The sequence below is a fragment of the Periplaneta americana genome, chromosome 16 (assembly GCF_040183065.1).
Source record: "Periplaneta americana isolate PAMFEO1 chromosome 16, P.americana_PAMFEO1_priV1, whole genome shotgun sequence".
Classification (NCBI taxonomy): Eukaryota; Metazoa; Arthropoda; class Insecta; order Blattodea; family Blattidae; genus Periplaneta; species Periplaneta americana.
In genome coordinates, this window is record NC_091132.1 from 184,844,522 (window position 1) to 184,867,135 (window position 22,614).

A 22,614-nucleotide genomic window follows, 5' to 3' on the forward strand; every position below is an offset into this window, starting at 1 on the left:
GGTTCTCTTTGGTGAAGAGTAATATTATTGATAAATTAAATAATTAGGTAACATAAATCATAGAAATAAATACAAATAAAATGATGACTGATGAGGTAACATAAATACAATAGACACAAATAGAAAAAAATATATATAACGCACTTCCTTTTTTTTTACATATTTCAATATAATCGAGCACTGTAATATAATAATAATAATAATAATAATAATAATAATAATGGCTTTAAAGGAACCCGAAGGTTCATTGCCGCCCTCACATAAGCCTGCTATTGGTCCCTATTCTGAGCAAGATTTATTCAGTCCCTATCATCATATCCCATCTCCCTCAAATCCATTTTAATATTATCCTCCCATCTACGTATCGGCCTCCCCAAAGGTCTTTTTCTCTCTGGCCTCCCAACTAACACTCTATATGCATTTCTGGATTCGCCCATACGTGCTATATGCCCTGCCCATCTCAAACGTCTGGATTTAATGTTCCTAATTACGTCAGGTGAAGAATACACGAACTAAACTGAACTGAATTGCATGAAAGTCAGCTGTATACTAATGCCATAACCTAGACGTCCCTTCAACCAGTGTTATGTGCCCATACTACGTAACACAAAACGTCCCACCACAGACATAGAGGACAATGCCGCTATGTCAAAGTACATTGCTCCGCTGATTTAGTAGAATGCGTTTGAGTCTAAAGAAAGCATCAAAATAATACAACGTGGTCTTTTGTTGTGATAAGAAACCAAGCCCCCGCATAGAGGTAAGGCATCATGTAACAAACACGTTCATGCCTGAGTATTTCTCACGAAGTAAATATTATTCAACACCTTGAAAACGACGCACATATTAAGGATATTGCTGGAGAGTTTAGGTAATATTTATTTATTTATTTATTTATTTATTTATTTATTTATTTATTTATTTATTTATTTATTTATTTATTTATTTATTTATTTATTTATTTATTTATTTATTTATTTATTTATTTATTTATGTATTTATTTATTTAGCCTATTTAATTTTATAGATACATATATTCTAGAAAATAAAATTAATCTGTATTAACGTTGTACCAGATTCACTTTTTATAATGAAAAAACACATTCTTAAATACTCATTGCCGTATGATCAAATTTTACTGTCCATAATATTCCTTGACTTTCATGCTCTACCTAAACATGATGCTTGCCGACTGCAGGGGACTTGCTCCGCGTGTTATATGTAAATAGGTAAACACAGGCTTTATCTTATATCGACGGAGCAGTGTATATATATATTAATCTATAATTGAAAAGAAAAGAGTTACATGTGTAAGAAAAAGGGAATTAAATTTCCGTTAATTAAATCTTAAAATATTATGGACACGATGCATGACTATTTTACTTTAGGAAGTCGTATCTGGTAACTAAGTGAATCAGAAAGTGTGGCGAGATTTCTTGATGTCTATAGATCCCCTACCTTCAAGCTCGCTTCGTTCAAGCAATGCCTCCCCCCGAGCTGTCGTTGGTCCTAGCCCCAGCATGTACCACATGCGCAGAGGTCTTGTTTCGTCTTCCTACTCTTCTAATTTCCTGGGACGGACTATAGAAGGTGGGGATTGAGAAGTCGCGTTCTACAAGTTCTAAATATACTACATCAATTCCGGAAAATGAATCTTATGCGAGTAGGCCTAATACAAACTCAAGTTCCAACTTCAGGTAAGCAGTGGATCTCTACTATAAGTTACATAAAAATATTTTTGGAAAAAAAAAGTTTCGTCGATTTTTTGCTATTTATTTTCTTTTATTTTTCGTCTGCCTATCTATTTATTTATTTTAGGAAATCCCTCCTCTGTAACTATAAAATGAGGATTCCATAAGCGACCTCGGATTCCTTACTGAAATCTGTGAGCATCTTACCACCGCCATCTTAATAAGATTAAGATGGCGGTGATCTTACTCGTCTCATTTGCATATGTCAATGGAAATATAAAAACATAGCTGATGTTTCTTAGCTGTAAAGGCATTCCTAGACTCTTTAGATTTATGGAAACCCCAGTTTCTATTAAAAGGTCTTCACTATTTTGAATGTTAAAAGAGCTAAATAATATATTATCTTATCACACGAGTGAACAATATTGAAATGCCTTTATAGCTAAAAATATCAGTTATGGTTTTATATTTCAATTGAAGTTTGCAATTGAGATTAAGATGCTCATATATTTCACTAAGGAATCCGAGATCGCTTATGGAATCCTAATTTCCTAAAATAAATAAATAGTCAGACGAAAAATAAATAAGAAAATAATTATATTAAATAATTATTAATTATGCACCTAGTAAAGTATATTTTACTACATAAAAATAATCACACATTATCTCTTCATTCTATAACAAAAAAAAATCACTTTCACATTCCTTCTTAAACCTGCATTTACGTTAAGATCTTAAAATTTGGACAGAGCTGCATAATGGTACAATTTATACTAGCTGTGGCATGTTCCGACACTGAGGCTTGTTGTTGGCATTCGAACACATAACCAAATACCAGCAGGTTTCCGCGCGCTAAGTAAATTTAGGTCTACGTCATAATCTCAAGGACGCGAATCAAAGCTGAACATCACTGTCATAGAGTTTTGAATATTTTATTTGTAAATATTTCGACATTTTGAAATGAATTCTAAATGTTTTCCAAATTTTCACTTCTTTCCCGTTCACTATTTTGCAGTTTCTTAGATCAGTCCTTAACGAATCTTCTGAGTGGTCAAACACGTTTGTAGCTCCTCCGGTTCCTGAGCTACGACTGACGGAATGGCGCGAAACGTGATAATTGTTACTTCTCGTTCGGTCACATTCCTCTCTATCGCAAAATATGATTTCATATTGTAAACCATTCCTGTTAACAGTATGGGAATAAAGATTTTCATGATTGAGGATATGAAGGATGCAAGTAACACGATAAAAGTTTTATGTTTCGAAATATTCCGGCAACAATTTTTTTATACATAAAAAATAATATTTTCCCAAATTTTACACGATTTTTCTTCCTCTGTTAATATCTTCTATAACTACCACTGAACATGGCTTTCCAGATATTATAAGGAGATAATAGAGATGTTTTCTAGGAAGCACTTAAAAAATCCAAGCCACTGAATCCACTAACATTCCGGAATTCCCATGGGCAAGTGAAATTTCCAAATTCCCTTTTACTGTAATTGAACTCGTAGCGTTAATGTATTCGGGGGAAAAAAATAATGGTTCCTTTACAGTATTGATTCTTTCGAATCCAGTGAAAATCTTCTCATTGTCACCATATCAGATGCGAACAAAGATGTATTATACGTCAATAATCATGTAGAAACAGTAACAATGGTACCGGTAAACATAGTAATCTGTGTTATACAACTTGTGGTAGCACTTACTTTGGAATGTATGTAAATTAAGATGTTAAAAAAATACAGCCGTTTCATTAATTTGCTGTATCACAGATGTCTACAAAAATGTATAATTACTTGTATATAGCCCTCTATTTAGTAAATAATATTTCTCATTAATATCTCCACATCCATTCAACTTTGAATACCAGCATAGGTGTATCCTGTTACATCAATACAATAATTTAATCAAACGATTTTTTACTTTCAAAATCATAAGTACCTATGCGCTAGTTTTTCCCAAGCATTTTCCTACAAATTAAGTAAACGGAGAATAATTAATGTTATGTTGTTGAAAAAAAAAATTTCGCTGCGGACAGGATTCGAACCTGTGCGGGTAGAACCCATTGGATTTCAAGTCCAACTCCTTAACCACTCGGACACCGCAGCTGATGTAAATCGGCTCTTTAATCAGAGATGGCACTCGGGACATGATGGGAAAACTATTAAATCATTTATTAAATTTACTAAATTTGATCCGAATTGTAAATATTAATCATATTACATTATGAACATACACTTTGCGTTAGCTATACATCCCTATATATATATTCGTGACGAGAATTATTACGTGTTCATATTGTTTCTGATTAGTGACGTTAGGAAAATCTGCCTACCACTCTATATGATCTAGGCTACCACCTACCCTCTACTTTACTGTACGTAAAATATTATTATTCGGGAAAACTTTAGTGTACGGTTTTCTTACTGGCTAACAAATTATTTATCTTAAAAGACAAAAGAAATAATTTGAGTTTGTCGAATGCGGATCATCATGGTTACGAAAAGACACTTTTCAGAGCCAACAATTAATTTTGTGTGCACAATGTATCAACTATATGAGTGGAGGGAAAGGAAGGAAACTGTAAACTGCAGTTTATCCTATTATTCTACATGTGTTGAAGTCTAAAATTTCATGTGCAATGAATAATATCTCTGATTACGTAAATTACATACGTAATCAAGGGTAATATGAAAATAACAAACTCCTTTTCTCAAATGAAGGTTGGTAGAATTGATTTCCGTAACCTTTGATTCGCTCTTTACCGACATATAAAAGAATAATTAAGAACTATGAAAGTCTTTGTAAGTTATGAAAAACTTTAAGGTTAAGGAAAAAGTATTCCTGAACTCCTCATTAACATTTTTATGATTATGATAGTTACTGTGTATTGTAAACCTTTGCGTAGAGCGATCTCAGCGTGTGCTGCGGTGTCCGAGTGGTTAAGGAGTTGGACTTGAAATCCAATGGGTTCTACCCGCACAGGTTCGAATCCTGTCCGCAGCGAAATTTTTACACAATATTTTAGATTTGATTAGCATTGTATATTTCTGCATTGCATAGAAATTACTGTCAGACGTTGCGTGACGCACTATTATGTAGCTGTAGCGGGGAGAAAACAATTATGAAAAAAACGAAAACCGTACCCTAGTCACATTTTGAGGCTCATCACATAATCATTCTTTTTTTTTTTTTAAGGAAAAGCCTGTGTTTTCCAGATAGCTGTATAACATATTCTTCGGAAAACAAGTACAGTAGCGGTACTTAACCAGAGTTACATGAGAACTGAGAGAATTGTTCCGTATAGATTTCATCGATCCAACAATGCTTTTTGCCTAACAAAAAATGTCAACATGTGTGTAAGTACATCGGTATGTATATATGTGCCAGAGACTCCCATAGGGAGAGCCCATAGGGGTAATCGCCCCTATTGAGAGGTCAGCCTTGTGTTTGCTTTTCCAATTAAAATTATTGTATTGACCTTTTTGCATATGAGTTTGTTTGTTACAATGTATGGGAGGGGGGAGAGAGATAATAAGCACAGAATGTCAGTCAAAAAATTAACATTACGGGTATCTAGCAAGCACCTACTGTGGTAAAACCCTGCAGAAGCTTATGATGTAAGCCAATATCCAGAGTGGAATTTGAGATATGATAATAAATGTTACCTAATAACAATTTATATTCAATCTTACAATTGGTTGGAAATATAACTTGGCAAAATAGTATTCAAATTAAGATCAGTGTAATTCTTCTTTAACAGTTATTTTACTGAAGTTGATTAGAATCGGTGAAACGTTGATATGAGTGTGATTTAGCGTTTGTAAATGAAACTTCCCTTAATTGGTTTGTCCGTTATAAACATTTTATGTGGTCTGGGTATGTAAAGTTTGTCCACTCGGTGAACTGCGTAATACGTCATCAATTGACAGAACTACTAGTGGTCCGGACTTTTTGAACTCGTTTTATATACAATAATTCGGTCTTGAGGGGGAAAGGAACTGGCCACCCTACCCCACTATCTCCTGACCTAGTTGCCTCATGAGTGATGCCGTATTGGTGTTCCTTATGAGGTTCAAACCTGTCTTGACAGTTGACTAAAACAAACAACAATTCGGTCTTACTGTAAAGCATTTATTTGCTCATATAGAATTTGGAATTTGAATGAATGAATGAAATGAAATGCGCACAATGTGCATAGAATCTGTAGTTTAGTATTTGCAGAAGAATTTGGGATTTAAGAACATGAATTTCAGTACTCATACATGGTTGTAGAAGAAATTTGGGAAGGCCGAGAAAACGTTGGAATACTTAGCCGGAACAGGCCAGCAGGCTTAATCCACGATGACGATGATGATGATGATGATGATGGTGATGATGGTTATAACAATTTTATATTGCAACTCCGTTCTAGCACATAATTATAATACCGGTGCAGTACTGCTATCTAGTATGATTCATATTTGTCTACTATCTTCTCTCATAGATGGCAGGCAAGAAAATGACGTTTTGGTTATGGTTCAAGAAACTTTGGAATACATGTCGGGAGAGATCGATCAGAATCTTTAATATTCGAGCGGAGGCTTTGTTTTGTTTTTGGCTGATAGTGCAGAAAACAGAAACAACAAACATGGAAGCTTGTAACGCAGTTGAGAGGGAAGTTGACAAAGTTTTATCCAAATTTGGTGGAATTAATGAACACGCAGACAGAGTATTGCAGGATGTAACGGGAAACATAGAAGCATTAAAAGCAGAATTAGAGAGCGGTAAGTCACATACATGAACGATGACCCGTAAGCAGCAAGTAGGTATGTCATGTAAGGTCAAGTCGATATAGTATTATTATTACCGTATAGCTAATCTAACAAATTAAGCTTTGTTCTAAATCGTAAAGGGTAATGTAAAACCATAACCTAATTACTCTCTCCAGCTCCGCCAGATCATGAATTGACAGCAGCTCAGATAGTGATACTACGACAAACAATGGCCAAGATCCGGGAGACAGTACAGCGATTAGCAACAGATCACCGGGACTTGCACAGTACAGTGTCTAAAGTAGGAAAAGCTATTGATAGGGTAAGTGTCATGTTGCATTAACTTATGTTGTTGTTTAGTCAACTGTCCGAAGATAGGTCTGAACCTCACAAGTGATAACAATACGGGTCCACTTATGAGGCAAGTAGGCTAGGAGATAATGGGGTAGTGTGGCCAATGTTGCTTTATGTGTTACTTATAATAGTAAGTTAATATCTGTCACATGACAGATCTCAGTTGCATAACAGAGATGTATTCGTTTATTCAGCATTAAATGCACAATATCTTCTTTATATTACGTGTACCGGTACAAATTATTACAAAAACTGATTAGAATATGATTTTGTAATAAGCTTTATTTTAATTTATTTATTTTTTAGGATAACTTCACATGTCATTGAGACAACAGTTGACATTTTGTACATCTTCGTAATTAGCATTATTTTCTAGACTTACTAACTCCGCTTTGCAATTAATAAGATGTTAAATTTTGTAGGCATTCATTGCTTTTATAGTTTGCATAGGCCAAAGTAGTAACTTCTTAGTCTTGCATTGCAGATAAAACTTTGTGTTCTACGAATTGTGCTTTAGTTTGCAGGCTATCCTTTACTTAATGTCCTCAGCACATTCCGCAAGAACTCTGTCGGGTTCAAATTGACCTTCCGGGCTATTTCTTGGCCAGTTAAATATAGAAATGTTATTGTAATCAAGCTCATCGCGGTTTTTAAATCAGTGGCAAGGTCCTCCATCATGCATGGTGCCACACAAATTCTAGTGACCTCCCTGTATTGTGCATGATACTGAAGTGACATTCCTTCCCTAGAATATATTTTAATATCTTTTCCTTTTTTAATGCTTGTCCCTCCCTTCCCCCCACATGTCTAACTTCTTTTCATGCACAAACCTTTAGTAATTTACCAGGGAGTAACAGTATGTAATGATGTATGTATGTTTGTTTAGTCAGCAGTACAAAGACTGGTTAGGATCTCATAAGTGACACCAATAAGGCATCACTCATAAGCCAACTAAGCCAGGAGATAATGGAGTAGAACGAGTATAAGTAAAAATAGTTGGTTTTCACTTTTTAGTACAGAGGTTTGAAGTTTTCAAATCAGTGGCAGTGTAAACTGGTGAGGATTTGAAATGAATATGATATATATAAATCCCACAAGGGTAACTGCCCTTCAATAAGGGTTGCCAAAAGACATAGCATACTAAACAAATAAAATAAAAATAAACATTTACGATTTTTATTTTCAAATGGAAGCTACCCTTGGGAAAGTACTTTTATTCAATAATTAGTAGTAATCAGATAGAATATAAGGAAATTTAGGTGTACAGGTGATTACGTAAAATCTGAACAGAATATTTCATTACGTCTATAGCAATAATTTTCAAAATATTTAAAGGAACTCCAAAAGACTTAAAACATTCAACTGAGAATTTTGGAATTGTTCCCCTTGCTCCGAATAATAGGCCAAATACTTCAATCTGTCTTTGTACAGTGAAACCTCTCATTTACGGACATCGAAGGGACGTAACAATCTGTCCGCATCTGGGAGGTGTCCTTTATTGGGAGGAGGCTCCCCAATCTAACAGTAAATTTATAATATGCATTATGTATCCCTTCACGTTTTAAATGAAATATATTACTGTAGTTTAATTCTAAATACAGTCTACTGTACTACAGTAAATTCTCTGCAACTTTGAACTACAGTAGATAAGACCGAAAAAGGAAAATGCAGTACTGTGCCATGCAATTTTATTCCAGGCCTACAGTTATGCAGTACTATAATTTACAGTTTTCAACTTAACCTTTACGTTCAGGTGCCATGTCTCTCGAAACAGAACAATTAATTGAAGTGAAGAGAATAATCCTACTAACCCTATCATATGTCGAATACAATTTCACGATCGCGGAAACCTTGTACCCATCAGACAGGTTAAATTTTATGACTTTGTTTATCCACCCACTTCCAGCTAACAGGAGGTAGCTAGTGGTAGCCTACGAGACCCTTATTATCTTCTTTAATGTTAAGGAGTTTCTGTACTAAATTTTCCATTTTTGTAACACATTAGGTCTTGAAATCCAAGTTCTGTCCGCAGTCAGGAGGTAAAGCAAGCTTTAGGACTGTGAAACAGCTGTCCGTGTCCGTGTCTGAGAGTGTCCGTAAACGAGAGTTAAATTTATCATTATTTCTATATTATTTCAGTTGGGACAAAAAAATCTGTCCGTATGTGAGGAGTGTCCGTATCTTGGGGGTGTCTTTAAGGAGAGGTTTCACTGTATATGATAATAATCTCTAAGTATTGAATTGTAGGGTCATAGATGGTCTTCTTTTCTTCATGTACTGCTACAGGTTGTTCAACTGCAGTTTCAAAGCGCACAATGGGATCGATGATAATTGCTCTGTCATTTCGTCTATCAATGGCAATGATGTCAACTCGCCGAGAACTTCCATCTTTTGCAAGGCAGTGGACTTCTTGGTGAACCCCGTAGAAGGAAGGAAGACTTTTAATAAAACATTAAAAAATATCTACGAAAAGATTATTATTATTTTTTGGTCGTACATAATACATCTGTTATGATAACAATAAATATTAGAGGAGAAAAATTCGCTCCGGTGCCGGGGATCGAACCCGGGTCCTTGGTTCTATGTACCAAGCACTCTCACCATTGAGCTACGCTGAAATTCAGTCTACAGCACCGGATCGAACCCCCCTCCTCCAGTGTTTTTCCCTTTGTGGCCTGACTCCAAGTTGGGCATGTATGTTGACAGTTTTTTTTATATTAAGCCAACTACCATTGACTTCGACCAACATTGCATATAACTGTGGAATCCCGACCACCAAGTCACTCAACTGAGTGCGCTCCTTGTACAATGGCAGTTGACTTAATATAAAAAAAGTGTCAGCATACATGCCTAACTTGGAGTCGGGCCACAAAGGGAAAAACATTGGGGGGGGGGGGGTTCGATCCGGTGCTGTGGATTGAACTTCGGCATAGCTCAATGGAGAAGAGCGCTTGATATGTAGAACCAAGGAACTGGGATCGATTCCCAGTGCTGGAGCGAATTTTTCTCCTGTAATATTATTAAAAAATATATTTTACGAATCTGAAATAGAGCTATGAGAGCTAGATCAGCTGTGGGAATGTTGGAGGCTGGGTTTCCTTGCTTTCTTTCTTCTAGGAAAAAGAAAAAAAAAACATCCAGAACAGAGCATTTGGGCCACTGGTTGGTAAGAGAAACCTAAAATTTTGTTCAGGGATTTTTTTTTTTACAAATTATTGTAGTGGACACTCTGATACTACTGTTACTTTAAAAAAGTTGCACAAATTGTTAAATATATTCATATTTTCCACCAAAGATTGAGGGAAATGAGGTGACTGGGTTGTTGACTCAAAAACAAGACATAATTGTTTTTTCGAAGTCGATCGTTAACTTATGTACAGAAAGATTGAAAATAGAGTACGCTTTTTTATTTGGATAATGTTTATTCCATATAAAATAAAGATATATGAGTAACAGTGGCGGCTCCTGCATATTTCTTAAGAGGAGGAAAGAAGTTAACAGCACGAAATGAACCTTCTTGAATGAAACATCTACAAATTAGCCTATATGCATACATTTAAGACCAGGTAGTGTTGGAGTTGGCCTTCCCTTCTGTATAGCAATAATCTGTTCTTGTAAACTGAGTTTTCTAAATTTTCCAAAATATATTATGTTTTTACTTCCATTCATTGTTGAATAATTACACAAATTAACAATTACAAGGAAATTCACAACCTCGCAGCATTTTTCGAGCACACTACAGCATCACACGAGTTGGACGAGACTGTAGCTACTAACACATAATCGGAATCGTTTTACGGAAATAGGAATGGGAAATGATCTGAGGAAAGCGAGAACACTGCACCCACCCACGTGGTCTGTGTTGCCACATGTACATTTTACAAGTTCAGTATCACATGTTTTTGAAGAATTTCAGTTCTTGTAAAGTCATACTACCATTATTGTTCAAAGCTGCCGGTGGCCGATTAATTTTTTATGTTAAAAATGATGTAGTTTGGAGTGCCTACTTTCAATCTCAAATATATTTGTACAAAACTGACAACTTGGCTGTTGCCCTGTCTAGTACACAATGAATGGAAGTGAATTTCAGGGGCCAAAAGATCTGCGATACTAACGTAAAACTACTTCCACTTTGTTTTATATAAATCTAACTTTAACTTTCAAATATACTTGAAAGTTTCAAACCATGAATAGGAGCCTATGTAAAGTGCAATGAATAGTATTTTTGATTTATAATTAAAAAAAAAGTTTATATGTTTTATTTCATAGCTTTGCGTTAAAACTGTTTTTACTGTGTCTCCTCCTAGATGTGTTATAGTCCGGTTGAATGCAGTATCGTTAGGTGGCAGCGGTTTCTATTTCCCACCCATGCACTGATTCAGAGGAGGATCTCCTCCCTAACTGTTCATTTACTTTCTTTAAAACTCTGCTTCTTTCTCTGGCCGCTAGCGCGCTGTTGTCTATGTGTGTTAACTGCAGTAAAGGAGGAATGGATTGACTTTCCTCCACACAAACAATCTCGCATCTTTCTCACAGTTTTCTAGCAGCACATGAGCGCGCGTCGTTTAAAACTCGATCAACCGAGGTTTTCTTATAGCTGTGAACTTAAAAATTATCGAATCTTCCTCGAATTTCAAGAGACATACTTTATTTGGCATATATTTTCAAAAGAAGAAAAATGTGAGGAGGACGTTCCTCCCTTCCCTCCCCCGAGGAACCGCCACTGATGAGTAACATTTGTAACTTGTCTTGGAGAGTTTGTAAGCACGAGTCTGGCATCTCTAAATGATGACCAAAGAGTTGTGATCAGTCGGTTGTTGTGTCCACAGAATTTTGTGTCAGACTTCGCGTCCACCAGCAGAGAGGATGTGTTCTCGGGTGCAGAGAAGGTACAGATGCTGAACCACGTAATCTGCCAGCACTTCTACCGCCAGGGCATGCTTGACATCGCTGACGAACTTGCACAGGTACAGACATGATCCTACATTAAAGAGCAAAAGCCTCAGTTTTAGGGGATATTGTTATTTATTAAGGTAATGATAATGCAAAAAATAGTTGAGGCCATTTCCGGAAGAAAGGGACGTAGGCAGGAACAGCATTGAGAGATATTTGTAAAAGATAATTGGATATTAGTTATTGTGTGTGCAAAGAACATTGATGTTCTTATGTAAGGTTTGAGGTATGTCATTTTTAATATTCTACGCCCTATGCATAAGGGTACGTACATGTTGGTGCAATGATAAACGATAAAAGAAACAACCTAGCGACACTTTGGTATTATCAAAGGATCAAGTGTTCATATCGGAGCAACGAGGATGCAGGAAGCGAACATTTTGATTTATCAGTAGAAGATATTCTATACATCCACTTCAATCAATCAAACTCCTGTATCTCCTCATGAGGAGCATAGGGCATTCACAAAGTGCCTCCATCGGACCCTATTTGTAGCCAACTTCTTCACTTCGCTCCATGTTTTCCCCTCCCTAGCAATTTCCTCCAAAACTGTTCTCTTCCATGTATTTTTTGGCCTTCCTCTTGTTCTACTACCCTGGGGGTTCCAATCCAAAGCCATTCTTTCTACTGCTCCATCTTCTTTCCTGATTGTGTGCCCTATCCAATTCCACTTTCGTCTTTTGATTTCTATTGTGATTTCTTTCTAATTTGTTATCTTCCATAGTTCTGAGTTTGTGATTATGTCTGGCCATCTAATTTTTAAAATTCTTCGTAAACATCTGTTAACAAATGTTTGCAGTTTATTTTGTATAATTTTACTTGTTTTCCATGTCTCACAGCCATATAATAAGACTGATTTTACATTACTGTTAAAGATTTTAATTTTTGTAGATCTAGATATAATATAAGATTTCCATATTGGGTACAACTGGACAAATGCACTATTTGCATTTTTTATTCGGTTCTTTACATCCTCAAAGGCTCCACCATCCTTGTTAATTATACTACCCAAATATTTAAATTCTTGAACAGTATCAATGTTATTATTATTTAATTGATGAACTAGTGGACTTACTCGTGTTAAATATGTAATAATTTGTCTGGCTTACAGCTGTTTCAGTGCTTCACGCGCCATCATCAGAGTCTACTAGATCGCGGCGTCATCTCGAGCTTCTCTGCCTGTTAAGAGAGTGTGTTTCATTGTTGGAAGATGTTGAAATGTGGAGTCGAATAGTGTGTGTGTACGGACATGGAAATCCTACACACACAACCCAAGAACCAAAAACTCAACACACTAGAACAATACGAAATATACACACTAAAACACACCCCGATCAAATCCTCAACACACAGATCAATTTCAGTACACACACACTATTCGACTCCACACTTCAACACCTTCCAACAATGAAACACACCCTCTTAACAGGCAGAGAAGTTCGAGATGACGCCGCGATCTAGTAGGCTCTGATGATGGTGCGTGAAGCACTGAAACAGCTGTAAGCCGGACAAATATTACATATTTAACACGAGTAAGTCCACTAGTTCATCAATTAATTATATTCAAGTGTTAAAAGTGGTGTACGCAAGATTCAAAATGTATTATTATTTATTATAACTTATCTGTCTTTTTACTATTTAATCTCATTTCTTTAGTTTTCTTTACGTTTATTTTCATATGAGCCCCTTTTATTATTCTAATAAAGTATTAACTTTATTCTGCATATCACCAAAACTATGGGATAGCAAACAGATATCATCAGCGAAATCCAGATCTTCCAAGGTATCATTTAATCCCCATCTTATACCTTCTCTAACATTGCCAGCAGACCTTTCCATAATATCATTCATAATAATCAGAAATATGATCGGAGAGAAAATACAGCCCTGTTTCACTCCACATGTAGTTGTTATATTTTCGACAGCATACCTTTATGTATGATATTACAAGTATAATTTTCATACATAAGTTTAAATACATCCACTTAATGAAAGTAGATATATAGAAAATATCAGCTGCTGGATTCAAGGTTAATATAACTTAAATACATACAAAATTGAACTCGTTTCTCATCCCAAAGCTTGTATAAATTCATTGTGATGTGATTGGTTCTTGTGATCACATAACGTATCAAAAATAAATACACAACTGATCAATTTGTCAATATCCATGATAATTAATTTAATATGCAGAAATAATAATAAATCGATTAATATTCGGATATATTGATAACCACTGGTCATTATACAGATTAATATTATCTTAACCAGAGATTATATGAAGGACAAGAGCGAAGAAAATGGAATTTTTCTTTTTAGTCGCTTTTATCGTGTATCGTCGCTTTAATCGTTTCTCCAATATGCACACCTCAATGACAATGCATGCTTCAATTCTCCCTGATATAGCATCACTGCTTCTTTTATCGTCGCTCCAAGGTGTACATACTCTTTACTATATTTGGAGAACTATAAGCATATTGTCTTACATGTACTCTTTTCCGAATAGTGATACATATTTTGACAAATGACTTCGAAAATGCTACAAAACTTGAGCATGAACATAACAAAAATCAGTAGTACCAAACTTACTTACGTCTATATTTGTCACATCTGTCTATTTTATACAATGTCCTGTTCTTAAATGTGATATTGTTTGGGTGGTTGCATTCCCAGAATTTTGCTAAGAGGGATGAAGTTATAGGAGATTGGAGAAAGTTACACATCGCAGAACTGCACGTATTGTATTCTTCACCTGACATAATTAGGAACATTAAATCCAGATGTTTGAGATGGACAGGGCATATAACATGTAGGTCTATGGACGAATCCAGAAATGTATATAGAGTGTTAGTTGAAAGACTGGAGGGAAAAAGACCTTTGGGGAGGCCGAGACGTAGATGGGAGGATAATATTAAAATGGGTTTGAGGGAGGTGGGATATGGTTGTAGAGACTGGATTAATCTTGCTCAGGATAGGGACTGAGGGCGGCAATGAACCTATGGGTTCCTTAAAAGCCATAAGTAAATGAGTAAGTAAATAACAATGACAGCATCCATGAGTCCAAATCTGTGGAGTAACTGTTAGTGCGTCTGACCGCGAAACCAGGTGGTCTGGGTTCGATTTCCGGTCGAGGCAAGTTACCTGATTGAGGTTTTTCCCGGGTTTTCCCTCAACCCAATATGATCAAATTCTGGGTAACTATCAGTGCTGGACCCCGGACTCATTTCACCGGCATTATCACCTTCATCTCATTCAGACGCTAAATAACCTAAGATGTTAATAAAGCATCGTAAAATAACCTACTAAAAAAATAGCATCAATGGATAATAAGGAAGCCTGTGGAATACCATATAAACTGCAGTTTCACTATTTTCGTGTAATATTCTTATTAATATTGTAAAATAAAAGTATATGAATAATTTAACATCAATTCATATTAAATAACTAGCCATACTCGTGGGCTTTGCTGCACTTGTTAGAAATAAATATAAAGTAATTACATGATTAAAATAGGATATAGTGTCCAGGGAACATCCTTGTTCGATAGAAGGATAAATCGTTTAATATTTTACTTCATTGAAATTCTATTAAAATAATTAAAATACGATTATTTTGATCCTGGTAGCATATTTCTTAATTGTTATTATATGCAAATAATTCAAATAGGATCATTTGGTTTAGAGGACTTCCGTTTTTGGTGCAAGAATAATTCGTTTAATATTTTTCTAAATTAGTCTTGACTGCATCCTTTAATATATCACTCCAAATTAATGTCAATATAGAGTGGATTGTGTATGAAGATATTTTTTTATGTTGACCACACTGTGCTTCTTCTTTTTTTCTTGTTAAGTTTATTTAGACACTCTTCAACATCTGTATTCATGTCGCGTTTAGAATGTGTGGATATACCAGTAGGCCGTTTTTACTCTTGTTGAGTTCGTTTTTCTATAATGTGTTGTAGATGGCTTGTGTTCATGTAACTGATTATAGATTTTGGTTAATGTTTGTCGTATTGGTAATGAGGCGGTGATGAATCATGGCATGTAAATATCCAATCTGACATTTGCCTTTATGAGTAAGGGAAACCATGAAAAACTCCAGTCAGATTGGTCGGTCACAGAGTTTGAACCCGTGACATCCCGGATGCGAATGTCAAATTCTACATCTGAGCCAACTCGCTCGGTTATGCATCATTGTTTATGCAAATAAAAAAAATGAAAATGAATGTGATACATAAATATTATTTTAAGAAACACAGGAAACGAATATGAGTAAATTGAGCAGGAACACCATTTCGTGACACTTTTTAAAATAACTCGGCTCTAGTGAGCTCAATGGAAAAATACTTATTTTCACTTCACATGTGCTGTATTTTTGATCTAGTAAAAATACTCATCTTAACGACAAAACTCTTAAAAAATACTATTATGTTCTGTGGACAATAAGAAACTTGAGATTCTTAAAGATTCCCTGCAGATTATACAATTTCATTTATACCACTCAGAAGGCCTTAATTAAGGATATGCTAATTTTAAATAAAATCTTTTATTTATAAGTATAATTTTAAAGTCAACTTCTAAGGTTTTATTTTATAATTGATAATCAGTGGTGCTGAATTATTACATTTTATTTTTATAACAATACTCATATTTAATTAATTATATTTTTATTTACTGTTAATTTCTGGATCCTCGTGGTCATCCTTAATTAAGGCTGGACGATTTATTTCTCTCTTTCTCTTTAAATTAGATATTTTATGTAGACCAAATAAAGTTGCAATAATCAAGTTATACAATATTTCGACAGAATATCAACTTTTCTGTATGTAAAGATCTATTTTAATCTTACCTCAGTCCTCATATGTAGCATTATATCCATCTAGAGGAACTGCAAATTTCAAATAGTGAAGGAATTATTCACATTGGTTAAGGGTATATGTCCGTGAATGACAACAAATATTATCAGAAAATACAAGCTCTAAATTTCTAAAATTTTATAAGAAAATGAACTCACAACTGGACAAAAATTACAAGGTACCACAACAAGACTTATTAGAACTTAAATACCTGATAAAATATAAAAAAGGTTACAAATACCTGATAAAATATAAAAAAGGTTACTAGTAATATTTTTCAAACCAGTCTTATCAGAGTATGAAAAAAAAAAACAAAAAAAATTCTGCAGTTACATCATTTGGTAACCACAACATTGTTATGGTCTCTCTGGCATCTTTAATATTTTTCCTGCATGTAATAAACACTTATTTCTGAAAAGTAGACTACTCTCAGACATGTAGTGTTGTTTATTTTAATACAATTAATTTTTTCATGTTGAATCTTTCGTACACTACTTTTAACATTTGAATGTAAATAATTGATTAAATGGCGATCTCACTCGTGTTAATTATGTAAGCCTGTGTGGTTTACAGCTGTTTCGGTGTTACTTGACACCATCCTCAGAGCCTTCTGTGTCTCGGCGCTATCTCAACTTCGCTGACTGTTGTGTGGGTGCGTTCGTGTGATGAAGAGTTGTGTCAAATAGTGTGTGTGTTCTGAAATTGATCTGTGATACAGACATGTAAATTCTACACATACAACCCAAAAACCAAAAACTCAACACACTAGAACAATATGAAATATACAGACACACTAAAACACACCCCAATCAAATTCTCAACACACAGATCAATTTCAGAACACACACACTATTTGACACAACTCTTCATCACACAAACACACCCACACAACAGGCAGCAAAGTTGAGATAGCGCCGAGATCTAGTAGGCTCTGAGGATGCTGTCAAGTAACACCGAAACAGCTGTAAGCCACACATGCTTACATAATTAACACGAGTAAGATCGCCATAAAATCAATTATTCATTTTTTATTTGTCCCATATAAAATATATTAAAATTTATGTAATGTTTTGTGACTTAATTTTTCTATTTTCAAAGAAATGGGCATTATTGTAGTCTACCTTTTGCATAAACTCATGTTAAATTCTGTCTCTAATAGTTGTGGAGTTATGAAATAATATTTGTAAAAATTTTCAAATTTTGGAAAATGAAATTTAAAGTAAAAAGTGAATTCTTAAAAATATGTAAATAAATATAAATGGTAGTGATTTTGTACGTGTTAATGTTGGCTGCTGAGACAGACTGGAGTTCCTTGAAATTGAAATTGTACTAGATTTCTGAGTCTGTTACTGGAAGCTTGTGAAATTCGAACATTCTAAATAATTAATTAATATCAGTATTAATATTAATAAATAATAGTTATTTTATGTGTTGCGTTGTGGTTACAATTCAAAACTATAATCATGTAAGTATAAATAAATATAACATTGTTGGGTGTGATAATGCAAGTTGATAATCGATAGAAATACTATTTCACGTTTTAATGAATTGCTTTCGTGTTTAGATTTTTATTACAATAATGTCAAAAAGAGAAAAAAGCATGCTGCGAGAGTGGGGATAACTTCCCCTACTGGCGTTCTGTTCTTTCAGATTTAACCGAAAGAAGATAATGAAAAAGAAATTATGCTCATGGAGGCAGCAATTATAACTAGAATAGCAAAATTATTAGGAGTAAGTATTTTTAAGCATACATTTCATAGTTTTCGGAGTTAGTACTAATAATTTCACGTGGTCAAACAAAATACATTTTTAGGTTAGGTCTCGTGAATCAATTGTTTAGTCAAACCAATGAATTTCATATTGCCAGACAAAATACCTAACATGTTGAGCTCTTTCTCGTATAGTTTGCCTACGAAAATATGTTACAAATTATTGAATTACTTAGAATATCCTTCCAACATAATGGTAAAGTACGTAGGATCGTGATTTTACTTAATATGGTGATATCTGGTAACAGTTGGCAACACTGACAAGATGGCAATGTTTGCTGTTTCGGAACTGTTCTTATGGGACCCTTACTATACATTTAAGAAAAGTAAAATAGATGATGCAATAGTTGTTGCTGAAGAAAGTGTAAAGCTAAATTGACAACTGTTCAGTACATTCACCACTACCTCGTTCGTAGCAACATAATATTGTAGTTTTTGCTCATGATACTCGTCTTTTATGGAAACACTCACCCCTGCCACTTCATAGAGCCGTATTGTATTTTTGGTCCAGGGTAAATACAATATGGCAGTGCCATGAAGTATAGGATATAGTGCATGTTCAGGTGCATCTTGGGATGTTTCAAGCATTTTGTCGATGTGGTCACATATTCGAAGCTAGTTAGTTGGTGTTGTGAATATTCTGTACTCCCCTTCTTGATGCGAGTCAGCATTGGTGAGTTTTTAAATTACTCTTCACGTAATTCTGCATTTTCCTTCAATAGTAACCACTTATTATTATTATTGTGAGATTCGGAATATGTGAATTTTAATATAGGATGCCATTAAAAAAATTAGTTTACGGTCACACACTGTATACTGAATGACTGTTTTCGAACACTGGCATAATATTGTATGGTTTATCTCCAATAGTTTTTGTATAATTCTTTTTTTTTTTTGTAAAATTAAAATTTAAGAAGTTACTCCCTGTGTTCCAAAATATGGTATAGAAAGATGTCATTAATTCTGTTTCAAAATATGGTATACATTTGTTAAAGTTCTCAATAACATAATGTAAATTTAATACATCTTCCAGATACTTATTTGTTTGATAAATTAACATGAGAAAAACATAAAAATTAGGTACATTTCATACATTTCTTGGGCAACAGTAACAAATATAAATGACACTCGGGAGGAAATTAAACACAGAATGAATACGGGAAATGCGTGTTATTATTCGGTTGAGAAGCTTTTGTCATCTAGTCTGCCGTCAAGAAATCTGAAAGTTAGAATTTATAAAACAGTTATATTACCGGTCAAACTTGGACTCTTTGAGAGAGGAACAGAGATTAGGGGTGTTGAGAATAAGGTCCTTAGGAAAATATTTGGGGCTAAGAGGGATGAAGTTACAGGAGAATGGAGAAAGTTACACAATGCAGAACTTCACGCATTGTATTCTTCACCTGACATAATTAGGAACATTAAATCCAGACATTTGAGATGGGCAGCGCATGTAGCACGTATGAGCAAATCCAGAAATGCATATAGAGTGTTAGTTGGAAGACTGGAGGGAAAAAGATCTTTGGGGAGGCCGAGACGTAGATGGGAGGATAATATTAAAATGGATTTGAGGAAGGTGGGATATGATGATAGAGACTGGATTAATCTTGCTCAGGTTCCTTAAAAGCCATTTGTAAGTAAGTAAGTATTTACATAGATGACATGGCGCACCATGTAGACAAAAAATATACATGCATCTTAATTAAACGTGCGTTTTCAACTTCATTCTTTCAATATTCTTCCCAGATTGCATGCGTAAATGTATGGAAAATTGAGATGTGTGGATGGAGCTTTACTGACATCATTAAGTTGCATGCAACTTGTTGCATAAATTGCTTTCTATCATTAGGTAATGGACGTTTAAACCAATGTTTTTTTTTTTCTGGTGGATCATGCCGAAACAGCGTTGTTGTATTTTTCATCATGGAATTGAGAAATGTGTCAGTAATTAAGTTTTTAACATCATTTTTCTTTATACTCCGCCTTAGCCTTGTGAAAGTCTTAGAAGTTTGATGAAAATGAAGTTAAAACGACAAAATTCCTGTGCAGTGAACAATAATCATCTGCTTTATATTCTTCAGAGAGTTCCACCATCTTTTTCTGTAGAAGAAAAGCACTGCTTTAAAATATCTTTAAGTATAGGTTGTTGCAAATGTGATATTTAACGATCTGTGAACTATTTCGTCGTTAAGTGTGCAAGGTGAAAAACGACAGAGCCATTGTAGCCGGCCCCAATAATTTCCAAAATGAACATGTATGTCGCTGTGAAACAATTGATGATAATGTGATTTTAGCAGACAGCAACATCTTTCTAAGCTATAATGGACAAAAAAAGTAGTGGCAGAAATCTTTCTGAAAGAGAAAACAACAAAATATTGTTGTTAGACATCGTTGTGGGATGTGAAAACGTATAGAACGCCTTGCTTGATCGACAGTACTTCTGCTCCGCTGCGATAGATAGCGGTCGCCATTTTTTCGTAGCATTTTTTTTTTTTTTGCTGTGCAAGAATACTCTGCGAAAGTGGTTGTTTATTGAAACGTAAATAACATATAACGAACATAATCAAGAAAGTGTGAATATTTTGTTAAATAAAATGGAGTCTGAAACTACTATATTGGAAGGTGAACGAGAATTTTTCCCTCCACGAACATGTATTCTCCCGTGACAGTGCTGCATTTTATTCGAAGATTTCAAGGAGAAAAAACAACGAAAGTGACATTACGTGAAGAAATATATCCGCAAGAGAAAGCGCAAGAAAAGGACACAGCTGAGATCAACGAGTTATATAGTATATAAGTCGTTGGCTGAGATAGAAGGCAAAGGGAAGTTTCTTTCCAGCAGGTAATATTTTCCCTTGGTTGGATTAGATCTGAGAGGGATAATCTTTGGTTTGATTCCACCACCACCACCACCCCTGAGATACGTGACGTGATTGGCTTGAGACTCTTGAGAGGGGGTAGTGAGACAAAGGTGATAGCGGCGTCGCAGGTTCGCGCGTTTGTGTCATTACTGTATTGGCGTGCATAGAGCGAGGGTGATCGAGTGTTTTTGTGTTGCTGGAAAAGCGATATGGAGTCATTCCCTAATATTTTCGCTGTGCATACTCTGAGCAGTGATATTGGTAAGTTGGTGCGCTTTCTGCAACAGAAAGGAATTTTAGCAACTAGATATACTTGTCCTAAATGTGGCGGAGGAATGAAATTAGCTCCACGCAAGGATATTGGTGACGGTCTCACGTGGAAATGTTGCAAGAAACAGCTTCATAAAATACTTGTACAGCGAACACTTAGAAAGGGATCATGGTTTGCCTTTTCCAAGATGTCGCTGTCGCGTGTTTTTGATCTCACATACATCTGGGTAGCCCAGCTATCACAGAAGAATATGAAGGTCTTGGTTGATGGAAGTATCAGTTCTGCAACCGTGACAGACTGGTACAGTTTCTGCAGAGAGATCTGTATAGGAACGCTTCTTAATCGACCACAAACTCAGATAGGAGGGTCCGGACATGTAGTCGAAATCGACGAATCCAAGTTGGCCAAGAGAATGTACACCCGAGGTAATCACGTGGAGGGCCATTGGGTGATCGGTGGCGTGGACCGCGAGACCAAGGAGTGCTTTCTCGTTACAGTGGAGGACAGGACTCGAGGCACTCTCCTCGGAGTGTTGAGAGATAATGTCCTTCCAGGAACTACAATCTGTTCCGATCCTTGGGAGGCATGTGGTTCTCTGGAAGATGAGGGTTACTTACACGTAAGTGTAAAGCGCTCGGAAAGTTTCAAGAGAAGCCTGCCTCTCAAGATTCGGAATAAAGAGATGTTGGGATCACACCTAGCTGAGTATGTGTACCGGAAGTGGAGGTTCCACAACAAGTCGATGGAAGAGCGTTTCCATGCCTATCTCGATGACATTGCCGCAGTGTATCCACCAGCTACTAGCGATGAACTAGATTCATCATCTCCTGAACAGGCAGGCACAAGCGAAAATAGTTGTTAAGCATTCCTGCTGTTTGCAGAAGTGGTGCACTTACCAAATGGTACTTTTCAGTGCCAACAATTTATCTTAAAAGAGCAGATTTGTCTTTACGAAAAGGCACTTTTAAGTGCCAACTTATCGAATACGTGTCATCACCTGTGCTGGCGTGCAGTTGGTTTCTCGTGAGAAACAAGATCGCACGAGGGAACGAGCGACCTATGAGGTAGAAAAAACATGGAGCCGCCTGCGGGAGTCTGAAATT

The 22,614-nt window shown here is 35.5% G+C and overlaps 1 protein-coding gene and 2 non-coding genes across 4 annotated transcripts in view; 2 read left to right on the forward strand and 1 right to left on the reverse strand.

Moving 5' to 3' along the window:
* Positions 1-3,720: 3,720 nt before the first annotated feature.
* TRNAS-UGA (transfer RNA serine (anticodon UGA)) lies at positions 3,721-3,802 on the reverse strand. Its single transcript has one exon. It is a non-coding gene; the product is annotated as a tRNA-Ser (tRNA).
* Positions 3,803-4,618: 816 nt separating this feature from the next.
* TRNAS-UGA (transfer RNA serine (anticodon UGA)) lies at positions 4,619-4,700 on the forward strand. Its single transcript has one exon. It is a non-coding gene; the product is annotated as a tRNA-Ser (tRNA).
* Positions 4,701-6,216: 1,516 nt separating this feature from the next.
* The window catches only part of Sou (required for meiotic nuclear division 5 protein souji), an 81,613-nt gene continuing 65,215 nt past the window's right edge, over positions 6,217-22,614 (forward strand). For both annotated transcript variants that reach the window (XM_069815362.1, XM_069815361.1), the window contains exons 1-3: positions 6,217-6,460; positions 6,625-6,770; positions 11,632-11,769. In XM_069815362.1, coding sequence (XP_069671463.1) covers positions 6,325-6,460; positions 6,625-6,770; positions 11,632-11,769 — 420 coding nt within the window. In that variant the 5' untranslated portion in view covers positions 6,217-6,324. The remainder of the gene's footprint in view (positions 6,461-6,624; positions 6,771-11,631; positions 11,770-22,614) is intronic.